General features: G+C 30.7%; 1 protein-coding gene and 1 pseudogene across 1 annotated transcript; one reads left to right on the top strand and one right to left on the bottom strand.

Annotated features, from left to right (window-relative positions):
- Positions 1-14,421: 14,421 nt before the first annotated feature.
- LOC132939590 (glycoprotein 3-alpha-L-fucosyltransferase A-like) lies at positions 14,422-16,395 on the bottom strand (annotated as a pseudogene).
- Positions 16,396-17,628: 1,233 nt separating this feature from the next.
- On the top strand, positions 17,629-18,823 carry LOC132948149 (lipopolysaccharide-induced tumor necrosis factor-alpha factor homolog). Its single transcript, XM_061018495.1, has 3 exons — positions 17,629-17,662; positions 18,370-18,517; positions 18,718-18,823. Exons 1-3 carry the CDS (start codon positions 17,629-17,631, stop codon positions 18,821-18,823), a joined length of 288 nt encoding a protein of 95 aa, XP_060874478.1.
- Positions 18,824-26,761: the final 7,938 nt, after the last annotated feature.

The raw sequence follows: 26,761 nt of genomic DNA, 5'->3' as shown, positions 1-26,761 counted from the left end.
TATTTATAATTCAGAAATCAAAAGAAAAGAAAAATTAAGAATGTGACCAGCTGGATAATGTTTTCATCTTTCAGATAAAATTTATCGAAAGCCAACAGTCCTACGAGGCTTTATTGTTTTTGCTGTAAAGCTATTTTTGATCGTTGAAATTATTTGGTTTTTTCTTACGACTTATTAACTATTGTTCCCTCCCCCCGATAACTAGAAATCACCTACATTAAATATTGTCACATAGTAAATAGCTGTCTCAACGTGATTTAGGTAGGTTAGGTTTTAAACATAATAAAAAAGTTTACCTACATAATATCGTAAAAATATGGACTTGTTTAAGTGTACTAAAAATGTGATAGATCTTTTAAAAGTACTCAATTTGCATTTAAAATATTTTATATAATATTATGTCTGGAAAAAAGTAGGTATTTAAGGTAAAATTGAAACGGGAAGTTTTTAGGAAGTAAGAACTAAGAAATAAGAATACCTACCTATTTAAGAACAGAATTAAATACTCTTTTACCAACAATTTTTTTTTTTATATAGATTGTAAAACAAGTTTTTAATTTAATTTCCTAATCAACTATAATAGTGTAACGTCTCCTCTCCACCTGTCGCTATCTCGCTCCTGTCCAAATCTATAATTATAGATTTTCCATCTATGAAAAAAGTAGTAGGCTATGCCGAAATATTGAAGTGTTACTTGTTAAGTATCAAAGCGATAATAACAAAATATAAGTTTAAAAACGTTTAGTGACGCATTATTATTGGTTTTTGTTCTCATCGAATATTTAGAAGTTTAAAACGTCTGAGTTTGTTTAAACGAGATCGGCACAGGCGCACAGTCGCGACTCGCGGCAGTGCAGCACACTACACACATCGTTATCGTATATTCAAAAAGTCCAATCTATTTATAGATATAATATTAAATAATAATTATCAAAATTTCAAAGTTTTCCAATAAATTTATTGAAGTATAGATATAAATATAATTTTTTTTTGATATTAGATATTATTTTGATATAAAATTGCCACCCCCCCGAATAAAGTAAACTTGCTGCCGCCCCGGGCAACGAAGAACACTTGCCCCCCCCCCCCCTCAAATATGGGCCTGCACACTGCCATTTGTTCACGACTGCAGGAGAGACTATGAAGAACTCTGCACACATATTGGCACGGACCATTCCCTCCCAACTTCGGAGATGACCAGAAGCAATCGTCTGGTCCGCCGGAATTTACCAATGTTTGGAAAACCGCTGTGACAATGCCTTTCAAGCTCGGCCACCCACCGAATGTGCATATACACACAACAACCAATTAAAGTGTAATAATAGACTAAAACAGGGCTTGAAAACGAAAAAAATTTATATATAATATATATTACGTTATACAATATGACCAAAACTGATTGAAATTTTTAAACGTAATTATAAAACAGAAAACGATATTATGTTACTCTTAATATTATAGAGTGAATCCACCTATTTTCAAATTTAAAGTCAAAAATAATTTTATCTAGAGATGATCATCTAGAGGTATTCTCGATATGTTAATTTTAAACCTAGTTATGAGCATTATACGATTTACGAGAAATGTACAGTTTAAAAATGCTCGTATAAGTTATGATTCTGCAGGTCCAACACGAAAATACAAAAAAAAAAAAAACATTTTACGGTTCCCTAGGCTTAACAACGTTTTAAAACGAATGTACACAAATGTTTGGGAACACAAAAGTTCCCTAGAGCAACCTTTACCGATTATTGGTATAATATACTTAATGCATTATTGTTACAGTACATATACGTACGTGTTTTTAAAATATTGTACGTAAAACGGTTTTGAAATCGTGAAAAATAATAGGAAAAACTAAACGTTTTGTCGGACGACGTACGGACGGTTTGCCGCGATGAGCCATCAGAGGGGCCAGGTTGTGCGTGACGGCGGCGGTCTGATAATTGAAGGGGGTGCGGCGGCGGTTTGGCTGCATCGAAAGCGGCGGCGGACGACGGCGTCGCCGCCTGCACCGCCGCGACGTCGACGACTACAACACTCTTGTACAAGATTAATGTCGCCCGTGGTACGTGTCACCCGCCGCGGTCGCAGGGTAAAAAGCGACGCGAAGTGAAAGCCACGTGCACCCCTCCCTTCTACCGAGGGGGTTAGAAAACGGTGTGGTGTTTGAAACGCTGCTGCACGCTGCAGTGGGGTAGTTGTCGCCGTACATCACGGCCAGCCCAGGGGAACGTTTTAAATATTTATTTTTTTTTAAAGTACCCACACACCTCCCCACCTTCTTGCACCCGTCCACACCCCTCGCGTTCGAATATTATATAAAAGTACGCGTGTAAGTCGCGTCGTATATACATAATGTACACACTGTGCCGCCGAGGGAAATATCATGTTGGCATAACACCACCCGAACGACGACGGCGGCGGGCGTCTGTGTACGCGTATATAATATACTATATATATATATATATATAAAAGCTACCCTCGATCACCGATCCTAATAAATATATATATATATACAGAGAGAGAGAGAGAGAGAGTCGAGGAGAGTCTCTCTCGCGCACGCACCCTTCTCTCTCGGGGACTTTTTATTTTTTTTTAATACCCGTGTATCGCGCAGAGTCCATCAATTCCAGAAACCATATTGCTGCCGCGCGTCTCGTGATTTCATTACGATTATATTATAATAATAATAATGATAATAATATATTATAATCCCCCCGACGACGGTGGTGGCGACGTCTCCTTTCTACCCCCCTCGGCGTTCGCGAATCTCTCCGCTCGTGTGTGTGTGTGTGTGTGTGTGTAAATGTTGTACCCGCGTATATATTATAATATATGTATATCATTATTATTACGTCTACTCCGCCGCCGTATTTGGTTTCGAATTTAATAACCGTTAACGCCGCCGGACGGTTCAGAAGCCAGCACCCTACCGACGCAGTGTGTGTGTGTGTGTGTGTGTGTGTGTGTGTGTGTGTGTGTGAATACTGAATATATATATAGAGATATAAACGTACACGTCACGGGGGACCGATTTTGGTGCGAATGTTTTGCATACTATTAACTGATAATATTGCTGCTGGTGCCAAGGACGGGGATGAGTATGAGCACGACGCACGACGCACGACGAGGGGAGGGAGGGTAGGGAGAGGTGGCGTTATTTTTTAGAATTATTTTTATTATTATTATTTTTTTTTTTTTAATCCGATTAAAAACGTCAGAGAAACTTCGAGCAGATAACAAGGTTTTAAAAAAAAAAATCGCGATGACGTTTTCGCTCTTCTCGCAGCACTATCAGTGTACAAACACTCGGCGCTTTTTTTTTCGACTGGCCCGAAACTGTTTATTTTAATTTTCCTCCCGTTCCGTCGCTTATTATTGCATCATCGAATATATTATATTATATACCCGTGGTGGTTTATGCGTATTATATAAATAACGCGGGTATAATATTATTATCTGTCTATATAATATAATATATGTATATCGTTTCACTCTACACTTCCTCGGGCCGACGCCAGATTGTTTTTTTTTTTTTTTACGAAGATCGGGGGACTGGTCGATTTATCGTTTCAACGTAAATTTTGTTGTATAATACGACTAATAAAACCCGTGCGAATTGTATACGCTACGAATCCGTTAGGTTTTATCGTACGAAAATGTCTGTAAATACGCCGACAAGGAGACACTATTATAGGGCAAAAGCATTTACTAATTAGGAATAAGTTTATATTATTATACTTATCTATGGCATTCTTTAAACCGCCCTCGAGCCATTCAATTGTGTGTACAGATATAGGTACGGCCACCATATATATATTATTATGCTCTAGACCTGTTTCCCAAACAGAACTTCTCGAGTAGGCCTGAGGAAGTCCACGAACTCGTTTTGAGGCTATTACTTTATTGAAAGTTTAACTCGAGAACAATGTATAATATTATTTTTTATATGCCTAAGGTAGGTAGCTATTAATTCTCATTAGTGTCATTTCTTAAACCATTTATATTGTACAGAAATATAACGAGGGATCCAGTTGGATCTGATTCTTTGTCATATTTGGATAGAAGTTTTACTAGTACTGTGGTAAGCATTGGAACGGAGAAGATTAATATTATGGGTTAGAAAGTCGGTATGTTATCTGCAGGCCAATGACAGCTGTTCCTTTGGTGCATTGATTTGACTTTAATTTTCCAGATAGGTACCACGTTATACCAATATACGTTGTACCAATCGCTAAACTGCCAAAGAGTGGTTTGGGTATTAGACGTTTATTGCATGCGAGACATATTTTTAAAATTCGATTAAATATAGAGTGGTTGAAAGCAACAGGTGGCCTCGCCTGTAGCACTAATTATTATTCAATTTGTTTATTAACAGATAACTTACTCAACTATACCTAAAATGTATACTAAACGTACGGCGAAAAAATGGGTTTTGAGACCCACAGTGAAGCCGCGGCAGTTGTGGAAGTGGTTGGTGCAATATATAGTTAAAAATATTAAATCTGTTCATTTGGTATACCTAAAATAAAGACTGCGTGAAACGATTAAGAAACTTTTGTACAATTCGTATGTATTCGGAGAGCGTCATAAAATGGACGCGTCGTGTGTGACGTACTGACTGCGTTTGCGAGTGAAATAGAACAGACCTATCATTATAATATTATTTGACACATATTTCTACATGATAGGCGCGCGGTGTAAAATGAAATCGCCCGATTACGCGTCGACCTATGTCCGTCGTATGGTAGGTACAATATGTTACGATGGGCATAGATAAAATAATATATAAAATATTTTATTAATACAAAAACGTCATATTATTAACGCGCTGCACGGTAACACAATATCGAGCGTGCAAATATGGGGAAATGTTGTAATTTTATATTCTTATTATACTAATGTCCCCGTCAATGTTTTCGATCGAATATTATATACGTTTATAATAGTATAATATAATAGTGTCTCATTTTTCTGATTTATCCGAGGACTACTACACCCCTACGACTGTATAGTAGCCACGCACGTCCCTATATAGTCGCCGCAGAGACATTATAATATTAATACGTCATTCGAGTCTGCGTGGCGTTTAAGGCATCGGGTTCCATATTGTATGCTTCATGTACGTACGTATTATGTGCAGTGCGTGGGACGGCGGTGGGTGGAAACCCTTCGCTACCGTTTTGAATTGTTTACCGCAATTTGTGACCCCTATTTGTCCGGTGCACACAAGCCGCGCGTTCAGATGACTGTTCGAGACTCAAGTGTCTGTCGAATCCAAATATTTAATTTTCCAGCCGTCGGGAGTATTTAATCCGGCACCCCGTTTCACCGCAAAAACATAGTGTATAATATTATGTTATTATCGTGCGTGTGTACACACTATTCGCCTCTATATATTTTATAATATGGTTGTTTGATGGCAGTAATAACTGTACGCCGCGCACGCTACCGATTTATATACAGTAAACACTTATATGAACAAGGGTCCAATATTCCATTATTTGAAAAATATGTTTATACCTGTCCGTAAAGTACATCATTTGTTTTTTTTTGTCAATCGAATTAAAGGTTTTGTCGCATATATGATACTTAGGTACAAAATAAGATATTAAAAAAAAGTATCCGTCAAAATATTTAGTTCTCTACAATACATTTATAAGTTTTGTCGTCTCTTGAAATATGAAATTTTAACATTGTGCTTATTATAACTTATAACTAATTATAATACTAATTTCACACATCATCCATAGACACGAGTATAAGAAACGTGTTCGGAAAATTCACCAATAAAAAAATTATAAAAGTTCATAGGTTCATATATGTATACATGGACATACTTGCTATAATTTAATTACGTTCGTATTTATTTTATTATACCCACTCAATAATTCAAATTTAGCCAACTGTAATATAATTTGTTATAAGATAATAATGAATTAACAATGATTACTGTGATTTTTAACTGTGGCGTTAAGATAAAACTGTTTGTATAATTTCATGTAATGTTTTTAAAAAAAACGGAAAATTTTTACTATACATTTTAACTTAAAATCTAAATAGTAGGTATGGTTCTAACGGCTAACTGTCACACGAAAGTATGAAAACCGTGTTATGGACTTAAAGCACGGCCGTATCAATAATTCATAATATTTCTATGATATTATGATTTAGTTTTTATAAAAGCTAATGATGACATATTTTTACAGAAAAGTTTTTCTATAAACTATAATAGGACAATATTATGATAAATAAATTATTAAAATAAAGGTATTTAGATATAATGTAATAATCATTCATCTTGATCCCTAACCTATCTATATAAATTATATTACTATCTAGTATCTATATAATATAGTTATTTTTTCTTATGCACATTTTAGCTAATTTTTATTCTATTAACGTAGGTACTGGTTATTATATAAACTTTTTGAAATAGATTAATTTTTGATGCTTTTAAAACGTGCGTGATGTTGGCACCCCCCACTTTATCGTATCGTCACCAAACTAGTACCATCTTTTTGCAAATTAATTGCAACAATTTGCAACGTTTTTTTCACGCCAGTAGAAATAAAATTCGCTAGGGGTGCCAAATTATCGTTTCACCCCGACTTTGTTGTATATCGTCTCCAATCTTGTACCATCTTTTTGCAAATTAATTGTAACAGTTCGCAATAGCAAAAAGTAAACAGATTGCAACACATTTTTTACTATTTTTTATTTTAGAAACCTATACGAATCTGAAAAACACGTCCGAGCAATTTTTTTTTAAAGACATAGTTCAAATTTTTATTTTTTTTTTGATAGTCTTAGGAATTTGTAACTTTTCACCATTGCGAAGATTATTATTATTTAATTTAACATACACCTACACAATGTCGGTTTTAAAATATTAAGATTAAATTCAATCCGTTTTTATAACGAACCTATATTAATGTCATTCTATAGTACCTACGTTGGTATTATAACAGCCATAGTAATATTATGTATCAAATTTGATATCATTATAATAATTTATAATTTATAACCCAATTTGTACACAATTAACACAAAATTAATTTATATAATTCATTTATTTGCAGAAATAGGTATGTTTCATTTGTAAGTGCGTGAACATCTGCTGCAGAGGTAATATTAGCAGTCCGGTTCGATCAGTTATTTTAGGATAGTGTGGTCGGTCTAATTCATAGACTAAGATTTAATGGACTGGAGACGAAAAGCTTATCACCTCTACGAATGTACGTACAAGAAGTAAAGTGCAGAGGGTTGCAATGGGCACTCAGAGTTTACAACGCCATCTGTATAAAACATGGACTAAGATACAAAACGTGAAGCAACAGGTATCGCCGAAAACATTAGGTACTTATATACTAGTATACTTACAATATACTACCAGTATTCTTATCTATGATTGAACCTTTCGGGGGCCGTTTCCGGACCCCCACCGACCATGTCGTTTCCAGTCCATTTTACCTTAGTTCGTGGTCTAATTCAAAACGCAATACACTCAACAAACTTGTTGGACATTGTTGGATTACCCCCAGACTTTGTTGGACTTTATTTTTGTCGGTAGAGCTTTAGACAATTTTGTGCTGCCTCCAACAGCACAACTTTACGTTATAAAAAAATTTCACCCTTATAAAAAAATGTCCAGCTTGATTTGTTGGACACTGTTGGATCACTCTGAAAATTTGTTGAATATTATTTTAGCCGGTAGAGCTTCTCCAAAGTTGTGCTGCCGACAGCATAACTTTACGTTAGCAAAATTTCACCCGTTTAAAAAATTTCCAGCTTGATTTGTTGGACAACTTTCAGAATTTGTTGGTTTATATTCCACCGGGGGGCCAATTTCCAATTTTGCGTTGCCAAAATCACGCCAGCAGCGCAACCGTTTGTTGGAACATGTTTTTTGTGCTACGCTTGTTCATCTCTATTTGTTCGACACTGTTGGACAACTTTCAGAATTTGTTGGACTTTACAACCACAGGGGGGCCAATTTCCGTCAAAAAAAAAGATTCTAATAGGATAAAAAAAACCGCAATTAATTTGCAAAAAGATGCTACTAGTTTGTTGACGATACGATAAAGTTGGGGTGCAACTTCAGGCTCGTGCTTTTAAAATCAAAATAATATTTAACTTATGCTATAGATATAATATAATAATATAGATAACTATAATATAATATAGTCTATAGTTTAATGTAATAGCTAGCTCACAATTTTCTTAAATCTTGATGCACATTGTACACCATTGAATATGATTAAAATATATAAAGTACATTTTGAAGATTTATAAATTATTTCTCAGTGTGTTGCCATTATATCAATACAACTAACTGATCGTTAAGTTTATTTTCAAAAAATAAATCGCGACTATAATTTTAAAAACGTCATATGTAATATGTGTACATACGATATATTATATATATATAGTATAATACTGTAGTTAAGTGGTGCAACTTGAGCTGAAATGGAATATCAATTTACAAGCCACTCCGAAAATACGAGCTTTTCGTTTGCACGGTCAATAAAATTCCCCTCTGTACAGTGGAATGCAATACTAAAACTAAGTCATAACTATACTGCTCTGTGTACCCTCTTTTCCGGTCCAAGTGGTTCCACCCTTTTGCACTAAAAAAATAACGCGAATTCACCAAACAATACTTCCGCATACAATTCGTCATACCGCAAAAACTTCTGCCATCATCGTCGGTCGGTTCGAATTTTTGAAAATCTCTACTATTCTACCACATACAAAAAATAATCAAAAACCATTTACAACAGTGAGATATATTTATTATATTTATTACAAAATGTACCATTTAAATGAATTTATGTAAATAATAACATATTATAATATATATATAATAGAGACCTTTATTAGTTAGGTATAGGTTTACAATGAAATGATGTAGGTACTGCTGAGATGCAACCAAATTGTTCTAAATAAATACCATACATTTTTAGTTAGAGTAGAAATAATAATAAGCCTAAACAGAAGCACATAGCATATTATTTTTTATAATATCAAATCATTTCAATTAATTTAAACTATATGATTATATAACTTTATAATTTAAACGATATAGTTACATACTTACATGTTATAGATTAAATTCAGTAACTAATACTTTTACTTTAAAAATATAATTTAAACGGTCCTCATATAACCACAATTTATTATTAGCGTCGATTCAAATGACGCTCAGATACGATTATATGAAATCAGTGTAAGAAAATAATTTGTATATAATACATTATGAATATTTTTTTTAACTGTTAATAATTGATGACAATATATTTTAAGTAAAATACAGTATAGTCACTATTCAGGCATATAATAGAAGACATGCAGAAACACTGTACGAACAATTTAAAATCCTGATAAATACCTAACCATCAAGATAACAAGAGCAAGTTAATTATAGAAGTACATAAAAATAAAGCAAGTTTTGATTACCATGATAAAAAAAAATACAAGAAATACCTCAAGTTGGAATCGGTTAATAACTAAACATAATACCAGACTAATGCAAAACGTTTAAATACCTAATCAAAGGTATATTATTTAATAATTTACATTACAATCTTAAAACTTTAAGATATATTATAAAATTAAAATTAGAAATTAAAAAAATATATTTGCAATTATTTCATTAACGTCCAATAATAAGTATGTATTATGTAATACGTTACCTATTTCAGCATTTTATTATTTTTATCAATTAGGTCTACTATATTTTGTCATAATATATGGTTATTTGTTTTATTAATTATTAATTAATACTCTATTATAAAAAATTTCTTTTCTAGTTTACATGTCTTTTATAAGTGTTTACAGTGTATTTAGTTCAGAAATCCCTGTTTCCACCACAAGCATTGTTTAAAGGCTTCAGCCATCAACAGTAATTAAAAATACTTATCATATAAGAATTATAATGTATTAATAGATTATTGTTTTGGTTGTAAAATAAATATATTTATATAATATAAATATAGGTGCATTTACTTATTTAATATGCATTCATCGACAATATATTGTAAAACGAAATGTCAAAACTCTTCGATAAGAAAAACCAGAAAAAAACGGGGATATATGGAATAAGAACCGAGGGGACATTATGTCACCCTACACAATTGGCAAGGGATTCTACGCTTTATTTTTTGTTTTCAAACAGGAAGTCAATTTTTTTATCGTCCAGTAAGTCCGTTATTTATGCTTATTTACATATCAATAGTAAGAATTGAAATGCCGAATAAATCCAATAACATATTGAATGTTAGTCAAATCGGCCTTCAATTTGCTTACACGTAATCGAATCAGAACGTAAATAAAATAACAAACTATTGTTCGCCGTCGCCTGTCATTCTTTTACTTCTAGTATATTCAAAAACCTGACTTATTTATAAATAATGTCAATTTTTGAATCAGTCATAAGAAATAACAAAGATCAGTTATGTTAGAAATAACTAAAAAGTAAGAAATAATAAGAAATTACTAATAACTGTATTGAACTTGCAAACTGCAGTAAAACTTTAAAATATGTTGTAGGCAACCTACCTACAACCTACTGATTGAAAATCATAAACTAAATTAATTGAAAATATAAATTATATAGGTTTTTTAAAAATAGGTAATAATAATAATTATTGTAAAATATTTATCTCATAGAAACTATTGTCGAGTAATATTTCGTAATACAAGCATCATGAAACAAAACATCCATCGATATCACATACCTATTATATAATTTGTAATTAGGTAATAATTTCTAATAAAACATTCTAAAACTAATAATTCATTCGGTTATCAAAGTACGTTGTAATGATAGATGTGAGAAGATAAAACTTGGTAAACGACTAAGATATAACAATTTTAATGAATCGTGTATTTTTTAGGTTCTGATTGAATTGAGAATGGAGCTACATAATATAAGGGTTGTATATTAATAATGTGTTTAATGTATTTTTTTTTCTAAACACTACGGAGAAAATATTCTTTTTATTCTCTAGATATTTTAGTTTTTCAATATGATAACTACCAAAAATTAAACTATACAAACAATAAACTATTCTAGAATAGTATACGTCTAGTAAAGTAATAGTATCAGTGATAAAGCTTTATTATTTTGTAATTACTAAGATTAGTCGTTCATAAGGTATAAGTATTCAATGATGGGCATTAACTAGTTAGTTCATTTTCTAATCAACTTATGAATTTAACTAGTTTAATTGACAGTTGAAATAATTTAGCTTTCCTCGGTTTATTTAAAAATAATCCATAATATCATACAAATTTTTTAAATTTTTCATTTTTATGGTTTTACGCGTAAATATTAATACTAAAATAAAAATAAAAATAATCCAATACTATAATTATAGTAATACAAACATTTCTGTTATTTTTCTCGATAAAATAATGTTGGAAATAGATATATATTATTGTAGATTAGATAAAATATAATAATATATAAGTTTGCATTAACTAATAATAGAAAAATAAATTTATTATAATATGAACATTATTATTTAATAAATTTATATTGTGATATGCTGAATTGATATTTTATGTTAGATTATTTAATGATTGTATAAAAACATTAAATTTGTATGTACATAAAGTAATTTTGCCAAAAATAAGGGGGGCCCCGGGGGGAGGGGGTTCTCGTGTTGTGCTTTAGATTTTAGCACTCCCATACATTTTACCCTGGTTGCGCCCATGCTCTCCGGGAGTAAGTGAAATTAAGGGACTAATTAGGTACTTACGTTGGAGTCTCTCGTATTTTACGTATACTTAATAGTTAATACGTGTGAACCTTAGACTATAATATACCTATAAGTAAATTAAAGTAGGTATTACTGTGCATCTTGTGTCTATACGTATATTTTTTAAATTAAATCTATATGTATTTTTTTTTTAAATCATTTGTTTCACAATCATTTAGAGTAAATTTGTGGTTTTTGTTTGTAAAAAAGAACCTTTTTTTCGCCATAAAAATTTTTGATTAAAATGCAACGAGTTCTGGCTTATTGTCCGTTTTACTCCTCGATCTAGACATTGTGGTATCATCCGTATTAGACAATACGCGGTAAACCAACTATACGCCTTACCCTCGTATTCTCTAGTTAATGACACTCTCTAAAGTTAATTAGAATGGCACTGTTAACTCGTTGAGGTACGATTGTATGCGCTTGTTAATTCTTAATTCGTTCCTATCTAGTTGAAATGACTCAAAGATTACATATACCTTGGCACAATTCAGTTTAATCAAACTTCATTGACACATAGTACGCGTATATCCCGGCGCGGCTGTTCCTATAAAATTTAAGAACGTAAGAATGACTAAAATAATGTTTAACTCGGGTTTTCAGGTCGGAAACACTTTTATTGTATTAAAACAAACATAAATAAAACACTTGAATTCAGATCGCCTAGCCCGTACTACGATCGGCGTTTCACGCGCACGTCGTACCTACGTCCTCGCCGAATCACTCAGCGACAACGGGGGGCCGTGCCTGCGCGTACGGCGGTGTTATATAGAAAATATTATCGTCGCCTCAGCACATTATTGCTTCGCTGGTCTAACATATGTCAATAATTTACAATTTGAAATATTCCCACCTATATTACATATATATTAAATAATATTATTTTGACAACTGTCTACAATATACGACAACATCCACCTGTACTAATTGGACCGCTCACTAGAGCAGAGTTGAACTGCGTCTTAATCACTGCCGTTAAAGAGACGCAAAGAATATATTTTTCTAATTTGTGGAAGCAGTTGACTACATCACGGATTATAACTTCCCCTTCACTGGCTCAACTTGCCTCATTTGTTGATAATGACGGACTTATTCGTGTTGGAGGTCGTATTCGGCATTAAGTGAAGACGCAAAACATCTTATTCTTTTACCACACTCTGCGCAAGTCACTCAACTACTAATTCATCATTATCATTTGAGTTTCCTTCATGGTGGACCCAAATTAGTTCTGTCCATGATATCGCATAAGTTTTGGATCATCTCTGGTCGAGGTACCATCCGACGATTAATATTTTCCTGTGTCACATGTAGCCGTCACAAGGCAGATCACCCTCGACTGTTTATAGCAGATCTCCCATCAAGCCGTGTTCAACCAAATCGTCCTTTCTTACACGTGGGTATGGACTACGGAGGGCCTTTCGTCATCAAGGAATCTCGCCGTCGTAATGCTCACACTTCAAAGGTGTATCTTGCCTTGTTCATCTGCATGTCAGTAAAGATGGTCTATTTGGAAATTGTTTCAGACTTAACTACAGACACCTTTCTCGCTTCATTAGATCGTTTTGTGGCTCGTCGTGGAACTCCTGCACATTTGTATTCCGACAAAAAACGATGATATAAGAACAAACATATTTAACAACATATAAATAAGGCCAGTCAAAATATATAGGTAGGTTAGGTAGCTTCCCATCTAGTAGAACCTGAAATACACCGCAGAAGGGACTAACATATTGTTATTTGAACTTAACAAAAAAACTAATAGGTACCTCATACATGCATGTATAAATACAGGTGTAAGTATACATTATAACAGTGATCTTGCTTTAAACTTTGCATTTTTATAAATAAGTATTGTAAAATAAGATACACGAAAACAATAAATCATTATTATATATGAATAGCCAGTTAAACAAGCATGCTTTTTACTTACTTTTAATATTTTGTGGAGGAGCTGATGGTATCATTTTGTCTTACTTTGGTGTTAAAATCAAATTAGTTTCAAGTGTGAAATGAATAGGTAGGTATACCTAGCAACAATATTATATTTAAACATAAAAGTTAAATGTTATGATTTCATGTGAGAAAAAATTTAACAGTCTAAATACTTGAACGTGTGATATTGATGGAGTCCAAACAATTACAATAATAAAACAATAGAAAATAGCGATATGTGAGTGTGTGTGTGACCCAAGGTTTATAGATAATAGTTTATAACTATCTATAAACCTTGTGTGTGACCAGCTGTTCTCCCGTGACCGATATCCTATATGCTTATTGCGTATATTTAATTTACATTAGGTATATTGCTATTTTATTGTTATGTTGAGGCGGCAACAAATGTGTTTATGGGCTTTTTTTTCTTGTTTTTGAATATACAACCTACCTATATAAATTTATTATATCCTATTTATTTGAAAAATCACTACTCAAAATTTAATACTATTTAACTCTTCCTTTTATAAATAGATATTATAATGTTAGTATCATACTACTATAATTATAGTCAACTGAGGATCGATTGTTAACTGTAAAGGTTTTTCATACGCACACAGTGACTTATGAGAGAATGATCAACAATATAATAAGGGTTATATTAGAATTGTTTAAAAGGTCTAATAGTAGTTTATTAAAAGTTTTTGAAAGTTTGGACTCACCTCAGTGCATTAAGGAAAAATTTTTCAGTTACATAGTAAACGCAAGGTGAGTTTTCAAAACTCAAATAGATTTTATAATCATTTTTGAGCATCTGAAAGCATTCCGCTTCTTTCGTCTGGGGAGATTTGTTTGTCCCGCAGCCACCGTACACGTCTACCGTAATATGTTTGGCAAGTTCATTTGCATAAATCTTACGATTGCTGTTCGGATTGCAGTTCAAGATGAACCACGCCACTTGCTTAGTCTTACTTAGAGCGTAATATTTTTCCTGTCCTGAGGCAGAGGCGAGTTATTTTTCATGAAGTTATCATAAGGATGTGGTACATCACTGTCCCAGCGGTAGTTAGCCGTCCAGTTTAATTCATTGGCGTCGCTTATGCGTGACGTGGAATACGGGCTTAGGTGTTCAATAAAATCCAAATCTATAGGATGAATGACAAAATGATAAGTGATGCAAATTGCATTACCGATAATATTATATTAACTATGTCCAAAGACTATAACTCAGTTGAATAGTTGAATAATTAATTATTTATTTTAAAAGTCAAGTGGGTAAGGACTAAGGATGTAATTAGCAATTCGAATGTAGACGGAAATATATTTAAGTATTTTAACCACCTTCTAATACAAGACAACGATTTGAAAATGGATATTTGCACATAATATAAAATGATAACAAGTATGACTTCGGACTTGATAAAGTACTTAGCTTGAGATCCGTATCAATCAACTGAAAGTACAGATATATATATATAATATAATAATATGACCTTGATACGCCCATTTTTAACAGAGACGTGGCCCCTAAGTAAAGTGGAGTAAACAAGACTAAGTAAATGTTTGAGAGAAAAATTCTTAGAAGAATATATTATATTCTCTACGTCGATGTTGAGTCAGAATATTGGAGGAACTGAACTTTAGTTAAAAGACTTTTTTAAATGCAAGACATTATAACAAAAATGTGTCAACGAGAAGACCGAAGTAGGCTGAACATGTGTGGAGAACACATGGGTGATTATTTATTACTCACGAGTAAGGATAACTATTGAGGAGAATGCCATATCAATAATAACCCAAAAGTAAGTTCATTAGCCACGAGAATATCCTTTTAACTAAAAGTAAAACAAAGTGTAGGTACCCAAGCATCTAGAGCAGCAGAATATTTGGATAAAATAATGGAGAGGAAAACGTTTAGTGAGCCGTAGCCATATTACAAAAAAATAACAATAATAATAATAAATAAAACTTGACCATTTACCTCCACTTCACAAATTAATTTTTATGAACGTTAAATACGAAATTAAAATCTTGAAACAAGACAGTTAGTCGTAAACTTAATGAACGCAAATATTAAATTTACGCCAAACAGAATCGTTTTCTAGTTGATGAGTGCCACAGTTTGCTTAACTGATTGAGCGGCCTATGGTACTCAGGACGTTTGTAATAATGTCTGAAAAGGACCGCATCGACATCCGGACCCAGTGACTTGTTGTACGTCGACCAAAATTGACTCGCGGAACATCCAAAGAACTCGCCCTGATCGGATTTGAGAACTTCCCAATCTTCGCCGATGCCATTTCGGATTAAAATCCGTTTGTAAGGTGTCATCGCGTATCCGTAGTCTTTATGATTATGTTACTGTAGGGAAATTATTCCGGCCACACCAATCTCGAACTAGTAAAATTGTTCTCAACACCTATATTTTTTACGATATTTTGTATACGATGTCAAACAAACAAATACCTTCATATTATGAACTTTAGGCTTTAGTGGTATTTTACTATACGTATTACTGACGGTTGGGACAGGGTCCAGCTGAAAAACAATTCAAAAAATATACTTATTACGATTTAAAACACGAAACACTAAAAAAGACATAATTATAATATATTATGTGATAACCAAGTATGGTAAACAATAGTTAATAATACATTCGAATATTGATTGTGGTCAATACTTTGTAATACATATTAAGTGCCGTTAAGTAGAGTCCTATACTCGTTGTAAGCCACTTGGAGTTTAAATAATATCGTACATTACTTAAAATATACCTGAACACCACAACAGGGTGTCGTATAGTGCAGACAGTTGTCGATTTAATATAATTTAATATAGGTGGGAAATAATTTAGTAATTTAGATATTAAGATAGGTCAGGCCTGGGAAGCAAGATGTGCTGAGGTGACACAAAATATGTTATATACTTATATAAGACCACCACACGTACATGCATGGGGCAGTACCGTTGTCGCTGAGTGATTCGGCGAGGACGTAGGTACGGCGATTATGCGTGTGAAGCGAGTCGTAGTACGGGCTAAATGTTTTGAATAAGTAAATTATTTATGTTTGTTTTTACAATTTTAATAAAAGTGTTTCCGACCTGTAAAATGATATGTTTAGTTTGAGTGGACAGTAGTCACAATATTCTACTGTACTCCTCGAATCTGATATGTAACCGGTTAATTTATGGTCGTTGACGATTTGAGGTTTAAACGGTGAAGGCAGTCCTACGTTAATTTGTATTCTTTCAATCTGATCTGTAACCGGTTAAATTTTGGTCGTTGAAGATTGGAAGTCTAAACAGTAAGGTAGTGATATCGATTGAGACGTAGGGAGGTGCATTTATTAACTTCCTTAGAGCAACGTTTTGAAATGCTTGAATTTAGTTAGTATTACGTCGTTATCAAGTTGTTATCTGTAGTGGATACCTATGTGTTAAATTTGAATTCAATAATAAATCATTATATATACGGTAAAAATAATTCTAGGCGGAAACGGTCTATTTTTTTGATACCTATAAAACCTACAAAAGATTACCAAAATAAAAAAAAATATTTTAATAAAACAAATAATAATATTTAAATTGTATCAATATTCGTAATTTTTTTTTGTCCGATTAAAGAGTAGGTACTATTGACCCACCAAAGTACAAACTAGATGCAATTTGCCATAACCAGAGTACCTAATCATAATATTACAACGAACGCACTCAAATACGATCCGATATTTGCATATATGATATTGTCATAGTTATTTATCAATCTGTAATCACACACGTTCAAGTATTTAGACTGTTAAATTTTTTCTCACATGAAATCATAACATTTAACTTTTATGTTTAAATATAATATTGTTGCTAGGTATACCTACCTATTTATTTCACGCTTGAAACTAATTTGATTTTAACACCAAAGTAAAACAAAATGACACCATCACCTCCTACACAAAATATTAAAAGTAAGTAAAAAGCATGCTTGTTTAACTGGCTATTCATATATAATAATGATTTATTGTTTTCGTGTATCTTATTTTACAATACTTATTTATAAAAATGCAAAGTTTAAAGCAAGATCACTGTTATAATGTATACTTACACCTGTATTTATACATGCATGTATGAGGTACCTATTAGTTTTTTTGTTAAGTTCAAATAACAATATGTTAGTCCCTTCTGCGGTGTATTTCAGGTTCTACTAGATGGGCTACCTACCTATATATTTTGACCGGCTTTATTTATATGTTGTTAAATATGTTTGTTCCTATATCATAGTTTTTTACCAAGTTCCCAAGCCTCCCTCCTTGGCCTCAACCAGAGTATTCAGGTTTAAATTCTATGCCTATTTCATAATTTCATTAGAAATGACGCAACTGCCTTACTCATATGATTGGTTTTTTATAATATCATTTAAGAATAGGGAATAGAGAGAAATGTGAGTACATCGTATCAAAAATACTAAGAATACTTATAATACTTATAATAAATTATTACCTATAAAAATAAGTAATAATTTATAATTGTTTATATAATAGTAATCAACTTAAAACCAAATTATAATAATTATTGCTAAAACTAGTCAACCATAATCATGTTTAGATAACATGCAATATTATTATAACAATATTATAAAGTTGGATTCATTTTTGTTTTCTTTGTGATTGTATAGGGGTTCAATCGCCTGCTGGTGCAGCACCGCTTGGCCCAAATAGTACCCGAACTATATGCACTTCATGTGGCCAGATAATATTTACCAATACTTCTAGAAAAGCAACATCTTCTGCTTGGTTGGGTTGTATACTATTGTGTATTTTTGGGTGAGCATTGAACCGAAATTTAAATTTATTTATGAAACCAATTGACAATAATTGTTATACTTATTGTAAGTTGATGAAATTATTATAATTATTAAGTTCCTTAACTATTTCTACATAGTTGAAATATTTTTATTTAATGAGCGGATATTGATTGATTGTATAAGTACCAATTACCTATGTAAAATTATATATATTTTTAGATGTGTTTTTGGATGCTGTCTAATTCCTTTCTTCTTGGACTCGTGCAATGTTGTCAACCACAATTGCCCAAATTGTTACTCGTATTTGGGACAGTACAGACCATAAACTATATACGATATACCTAATAATAAATAGTAATGTAGTGTAAAGCAGAGACGGATTAATCATGCATTTTGTGGTTCACTGAACCACCAAAAGTCTGGAGTGGGTGTCATTTTAATAGGTAGGTATTAGGTCTTGGTAATCAATAATTACTGTCCGGTATGTCCGTATATAGGTAATATTAAAATGGTTAGTTTGATGGCCAATTCATTATAAGCATTTAGCAACAAATAGATACAATCACATAAATTAACAATCAACTTATGAAGTTATAAACAACTTTATGACGATAAAGGTGGGAAAGTGGATGTCGCTCTGCTATACAGTAGGTTTCAAGTGTGTCACTGTATAATGGATGGTGTTGAATTTGAATTCAATGATATAATATCATTGTATAAGAAAACAATTCTGAGTGAAAACGGTCAGTCAGCCTATGAAATTACTAAGTATATTTGATGATATTAAGGTGAATAAAGTAATTTATATATAACCTATTTACGTGGAATCTTGTTTTAAATTTTCAATCCTTGGCTATTATAAAAGTTGAACATTTTATAAATTTTATAAACTACAAAATTATTATTAAATTTTAAATGTGATGAATTTTGTCAAAATTTGAACTTTAAATGCTTATAAAAAAAAATTGTGCCTATAAAATTTTATTGATATTAATAGAAAAAAAAACTAAAAAAATTGAAAACTGGCAATGTCCGTAAACAGCTCAAAAAGAGTCAAATTATTTTTAAGGTGTATTTAAAATGCTAATATTAACATTCAGTGAATATTTCAAGTATCTACAGTCATTCGTTTTTTAATTACAATAAAATAAGATAATCGTTACGTCATGAGAAATCAAGTAAATATACAATGTTGTATAAATATTAATTTAAAACGCTCATAAAAATTTAATTTTAGTTTCTTGTAGATATTTTTTTTTTGATAAAGGTAGAAAAATTTATGAGAAATCTTGTATTACATTTTAAAATCTTAGATTTAAAAGGAAAATTTTTAATGAATTTCTAACTCAAAATAATATGCAAAAATTTAAAACTTTAAATGCTTATAAACGAAAACCGTGACTAGATTTTTAATATTTTTCAAATACCATTGTAGGAGCCTTTTATTAAATTTTCAAGCTTTTTTACCTAACAAATAAAGTTTCATTGAGATTCGTAGAAAAAAAAACTAATAAAATTAGAAACCATAAAATATTTCAAAACAGTTCAAAACAAATAAACTTGACTCTTTTTGAGCTGTTTACGGCCATTGTCAGTTTTCAATTTTTTTAGTTTTTTTTTCTATAAATATCAATAAATTTTTATTTGTAGGGTAAAAAAGCATGAAAATTTAATATAAGGCTCCTGATATATCGTTCTAATAGCAGTTGAAAAATATTAAAAATACATAGGCACAATTTTTTTTTATAAGCATTTAAAGTTCAAATTTTGACAACATTTATCAAATTTATAATTTATTAATTATTTTGTGGTTAAAAATTTATAAAATGTTTAACTTTTATGGCTAAGGATTGAAAATTTAAAACAAGGCTCCACATAAATAGGTTATATATAAATTACTTTATTCACAATAATATCATCAAATATACTTGGTAATATCATAGGCTGACTGACCGTTTTCGCTCAGAATCGTTTTTCTTATACAATGATATTATATCATTGAATTCAAATTTAACACCATCCATTACAGTGACCCACTTGTAACCTACTGTACAGCAGAGCGACATCCACTTATCCACCTTTTTTTTTTTTGCTTTTGTAAAAATATATCAAGGGCCTTGTGTTATATTTTCACGCTTTTTGGCCAAACAAATTAAACTTTATTGATATTCATAAAAAAAAACAATTAAATAAAAAATTAAAAGTTGAAATTGTCCGTAAACAGCTCAAAACAAGTTAAAGTATTTTCAACATTTTATGGTGTATAGAAAATAAAAATATAAACATTCAATGAAATTTTCTTCTATTTACATAGTTATTCGTTTTTGAATTACAACAAAATAAGAAAATTGTTACATTAGAAATTGAGTGAATATCCAATGTTGTAATAATATGAACTTCAAACGCTCATAAAAATTTGATTTGGCATGCTTGTAGACATTTTTTTTTTTGATAAAAGTAGACAAGCTTATGAGAAATATACTTTTTCAAATCTTAAATTTAAAAAGAAAAATTTTAGGAATATCTAACTCAAAATAATTTGTACATTTTCGTGAATTTTACGTATTTTGTCAATATTTGAACTTTAAATGCTTATAAAAAAAAAATTGTGACTATGGATTTTTAATATGAAAAATACATTAGGAGCTTTCTATTACATTTTCAAGCTTTTTTACCCAAAAAATAAAATTGTATTGATATTTATAGGATAATAAATATCATATTTATATTTATATAATAAATTGGAAACTTAAAATATCCGTAAGCAGCTCAACATTTTGAAAATGTTATAGTGTATAGGAAATGCTAATATAAATATTCAGTCAAAATTTCATGTATTTACGGTAATTTGTTTTAGAGTTACACCAAAAACCAAAATTTATTTTGTCGAAAAACGATTTTGCGTGAAAAATTCTCGTTTTTCCCTATTTTAAATTAAGAAAATTTTCTTTTAATTTTAGGGCGCTTTTGAAAACTACTGAGAAATTTTTAATTTTGACTCCCCAAAATACCAACTAAATTTACTTTATCCTATCAGAAAAGATACTGTTGAACAAAATCTTAACTTTTACTATCCTAAAAGTTATTAACAGACACAAAAAAAAATTTAAAAGAAAACTAACTTACACATCATTGTAAAATCAATACATTCATCACTCCACTCAGAATCTAAAAATAGTCATATAAAGTATGAAACAATGTGACATTATTTTGTTATTCAAATTTGTATAACCTATTAGAAATGTATTATATAAATAATATCGTTATTACTGAACTACTTACTTGATTCTACAATGATGTGTGTTTTTTTTTTTATTTTTTATTTATTTTTTATTTTTGTGTCTGTCATCACCTTTTAGGACAGTAAAAGTGCTTGGATTTTCTTCAATAGTAACTTTTCTGATAGGAAAGTGAATCTAGTTGGTACTTTGGGGGGTCAAAAGTAAAAATTTCCCAGTAGTTTTACAAGCGACGTGAAAAACAAAAGAAAAATTGAGGAAAAACGGGAATTTTTACGCAAAATCTGTTTTCGAGAAAATCGATTTTGGTTTTTGGTGTAACTCTAAAACAAATGACCGTAGGGACATGAAATTTTGACTGAATGCTTATATTAGCATTTTCTATACACCATAAAATTTACAAAATATTTTGACTCTTTTTGAGCTGTTTACGGCCATTGTCAGTTTTCAATTTTTTTAGTTTTTTTTTCTATAAATATCAATAAAATTTTATCTGTTGAGTAAAAAAGCTTGAAAATTTAATAGAAGGCTCCTAGGTTATTGTTTCAAAGGCAGATGAAAAAAATTAAAAATCCTTTGTCACAATTTTTTTTTATAAGCATTTAAAGTTCAAATTTTGACAACATTTATCAAATTTATAATTTATTAATTATTTTGTAGTTAAAAATTTATAAATTTTTAACTTTTATGGCTAAGGATTGAAAATTTAAAACAAGGCTCCACGTAAATAGGTTATTTATAAATTACTTTATTCACAATAATATCATCAAATATACTTGGTAAAATCATAGGCTGACTGACCGTTTTCGCTCAGAATCGTTTTTCTTATACAATGATATTATATCATTGAATTCAAATTTAACACCATCCATTACAGTGACCCACTTGTAACCTACTGTACAGCAGAGTGACATCCACTTATCCACCTTTTTTTAGACATGATTCTACTTGTATAAGTTTTAAATTTTCAATTACACTAGTCAATGGAGGATGAGGTGAATAAAATTGTGAGTTAAAGTGCTTGTGAAATGATTCAGCGCAATTTGTGGTGTGAGGTGCGTCTGTTGGAGGTTCAGCCCAAATTGATGGTGGAAATGGACATCCTTTAATGATATAGTTATTAAATACATAATCAGAAAATTCGGATAAATTTGTCAAATTGAAATCTGGAGTTAAGTTTTGTAAATCAAAATAAGCATCTTCTACTTCATTTGACGGTAAAAATGGTAACCCAAAAAATAATTTTCACCTGATCTGAATCGGGCGCATACGGGCTATGATTTTGGGCGCAAATGGGCTACGATAAATGGGTTCGGGCGCAAATGGGTTGCGCCGATACGCCCCACTACACCACTGATTACGACCGTAGTAAAAGCCAAAAGGCTGGCACGGAGCGACTGACTCTGGACTTCGAACGATTTATTAATTAATATCGCCGAGCCGATGTGCAACAGCTACGTAGTACGTCGACGGACAAACAGTCACGATAATCTATTTCTATATTTATCTATATAGATAAAATAATACGGATAAATGCAACCGGTCGTCACCGGAGAGCCCGATAATACTGTTACACGTTTTATCGGGACTGGTTGATTCCTGTTAAAACGCCGAGTGACATGGTCCTAATGCTATCTATATATACACAACAAAATGATTACAAAATATATATATTATATATATAATATAAAATATAAATATATATTATTACAAAATTTAATGAAATAATAATAATAATTTAAAATACAATATAATATAGAATGTTGCCGGGCCAATACAAATGCGTTGACGGGCCTGGGTTTGGGCAGCCTTGATGTAATATCATTGTACAGAAAAAACGATTTTGAGCGGAGACGGTCTGTCAATCAGATTATATTATTATACCTTAGCTTACATTATAATATTATAATATTTTTAAATTACACAAATTAACTAAAATCAGTGTCCTTCGTTTAAATATCTAATCTCGTCTAAATTTTAACTTAAAATAATACAAAGTTTCCTATAGAAAAAAAATTAGACAATTCTGGGTTTCCTTTTGTTTGATTACTACTACTTATATTTAATTAAAATACAGACTTTGCCATAAGTTGTGCCATAATTGGACAATATTTTTCTGCAACTAAACTATATGGCTGTTTTGAACCTATATTAACAGCTGTGTGTTCACTATGTGAATTCCATACATGAATACCAATACTATCTTTAATTTTAATCATTATTTCATCGCTAGTGTCTGTATTAAAGTATAACTGCCAATCAGTTCAAATTAATGGACAAAATGCTTCTGTCCCAAACACCATAAATCCTTTAAACTTTTGCTTATTCATATCAGTTACCTATAAAAACAAAAATTGTATCCAAATTAAACAATATAATTTAAATCTTAATTATAAATATTTTATTTTACATTAAATATCATGGTGCAAATTGCTTTACTCTAAATTTCAAATCAATAGAGGTGTACTCGTGTGGAAATTTAAATTAATAAAATCCAATTACTTGGATTTGTTTTTCTTTAAATTATTGGTATTAGTTCATGTGAAAAAAAAATTAATTTTGAATAATTTTTCAACATATTATCATGAATAAACACAAATGTTATCAATTTATCATTAAAGTAAGGAATTAATAAAACTGATATCCAAACACCTCTACAAATAAGTAAATAAAATAAAAAATTAATATAGACTATTTTAGACATTTAACATAACAGCTTAAAACAGCATAATATACTAATAAAGTGTTGCATAGACAATATAACTAGTCACATACATGGGCGCAACTAGGGTAAAATGTATGGGAATGCTAAAATCTAAAGCACAACACGAGAATCCACCCCCCCCCCCCCCCGGGCCAACCTTATTTTTGGCAAAATTATTTTATGTACATACAAATTTAATGTTTTTATACAATCATTAAATAATCTAACATAAAATATCAATTCAGCATATCCCAATATAAATGTATTAAATAATAATACTCATATTATAATAAATTTATTTTTCTATTATTAGTTTATTAGTTAATGCAAACTTATTTAAAATTTTTTCATTATTAATGTTATTTGTAATGTCTTTTTCAATACATATTGAAGCTAGATTTGTAAATCGATTTTATCCCATGCTTGTTTGAAGCCAATTATTCACTCTTCGCATGGCTGAAAAAGATCTTTCACACGTAGCTGATGATACAGGTATTGTGATTGCAACTTGAATCAGTTTATATACATTTGGATAAATATTCTTATTTATTATTTTCTTTATGTCTTTAAAATTGTAATTAGTCGGTAGACAGTTTTTTAGAACAATTATTTCTGCCTTTAAACTATTAATGCATACTTCTAAAAGGTCCTGCATAAAATATTAAGGAGTATGTACGGAACAGTAAGGTTACACAATTTTATATTTTCATAATATTATAATTCATAATTACTTTATAGTAGTTTATAAAAAGCATGCCAATTTCAAAATCAAGACTTAAAAAGTTATCTATTTATATTGCTAACTGGTAAGCTTCAGCTGAGAACCTTTTTCCTTAATTAGTTATTATTTGATCAATTACACGCATATAAGCTGTTTGTTCCCAATAAACATTAACTGCAATATCCTTATCTACTGTTTCATGTTGAGCACTAGTATTGGTAAATAAAGCGACTCATCAGATCTTAGGTTTTTAAATGTTGATATAACTCCATTAATAATATTTACTGATTTTACTAATGTAGTATCAATATTCTGTAGTTGGTTGCTTAATACATTTATTATACTTAATACCTCATGGAGAATAAAAACTAAAACAATAAATTCACTTCTTCCTATTGAAGTGAGAATTCCTAGTATAAACAGTTTTCAATAATTAAACTATTAAAGAGAAAAAAAATATTTATATTTATACAGTTGAAAATAACAATTACCTATTGCTTGAGGCACGTTCTTATCAGCTTGATCCTCAATTTCGATCTTAAGTGTATAAACAATAGCAACATAATTTTCAATGATGGCTTTACAATTTATAAAACGATTAACCCAACGAGTATCGCAAACCCTCATTATAGAACCTTTTTTCAAACCTAATTTAGTTTGTACTTCACATAATTTAATATTGTTTGTAGGCTTTGAAAAGTGAACATATACCGCTTCAAGGGTATTGAATACATTACGAGCCTCCTAAATCAAAATTTAAATACATAATATTGTACTTTTTGTTAATATATTTAATAAAAAATTCTAAATGTTATACCTTAATTGATGTACATTGTACATACATCCACAACAACTAAATTTAAACGGTGTGCCATACAATGTATGTAAACGGCAGTTAGATGGTGCTCTTTTATTTTAGTTTGTTCACCATTTAAGTGATCAGACATTACACTGGCACCGTCATATGACTGTGCTACAATATTTACATGTTGCAGACTATTTTTTTTGTTTTTAAAAAATTCAAATATGGTTGTTGCAATCTGGTCTGCCTTTTGACTACTAGACACATCAACAAACCCTAAAAACCGTTCAACTCAACTGTGTATCTAATATATATAGATAATTGCTCTTCTTTATAGCATCTAAAACATTAAGTTTTTAGTAAAAATAAATGAATATTAAATATTAATTCTTCATGCAAGATTATATTATTATAATTACCTTGCTTCATCACACATCAGAGCAAAAAATCCAACAGAAGAAACCTCATTTACAATAATTTCATTAACTTCATCAGCGCATAATTGAATAATTTCATCCTGGATTTTCCAACTAGTATAATTAACATGCCGGTTATGCATATTTTGAAATCTCGGTCCTGATTTTACATACATGTTGCATAACTCTTTGAAATTACCTTAAAATTAATTATTTATTTTTATTTTTAAATAGTTAAATAATAAGTAAATATAAATCTAAAGTTAACACCAAGAAAAAAATTATTCCTATACTGTAAGCTAATGTTTATTTTGCTAAGCTCAAAACTGAATTCTATATTTTTATTTAATTGTATTCAAAAAAATGGTAATAAAATATTAT

The sequence above is a fragment of the Metopolophium dirhodum genome, chromosome 1 (assembly GCF_019925205.1).
Source record: "Metopolophium dirhodum isolate CAU chromosome 1, ASM1992520v1, whole genome shotgun sequence".
In the NCBI taxonomy this organism is placed as follows: domain Eukaryota; kingdom Metazoa; phylum Arthropoda; class Insecta; order Hemiptera; family Aphididae; genus Metopolophium; species Metopolophium dirhodum.
The sequence above is the reverse complement of the archived record's forward strand: the minus strand, read 5'-3'. Positions and strand labels throughout refer to the sequence as shown.

What these genes read in the sequence shown, in the direction of transcription:
- LOC132948149 (XM_061018495.1), top strand. Translation starts at nt 17,629, where the DNA reads ATGACACCATCACCTCCTACACAAAATATTAAAA. An exon ending in TCCTACACAAAATATTAAAA is followed by an intron (nt 17,663 to 18,369) that starts GTAAGTAAAAAG and finishes GTGATTGTATAG; the next exon opens with GGGTTCAATCGCCTGCTGGT. An exon ending in ATACTATTGTGTATTTTTGG is followed by an intron (nt 18,518 to 18,717) that starts GTGAGCATTGAA and finishes ATATATTTTTAG; the next exon opens with ATGTGTTTTTGGATGCTGTC.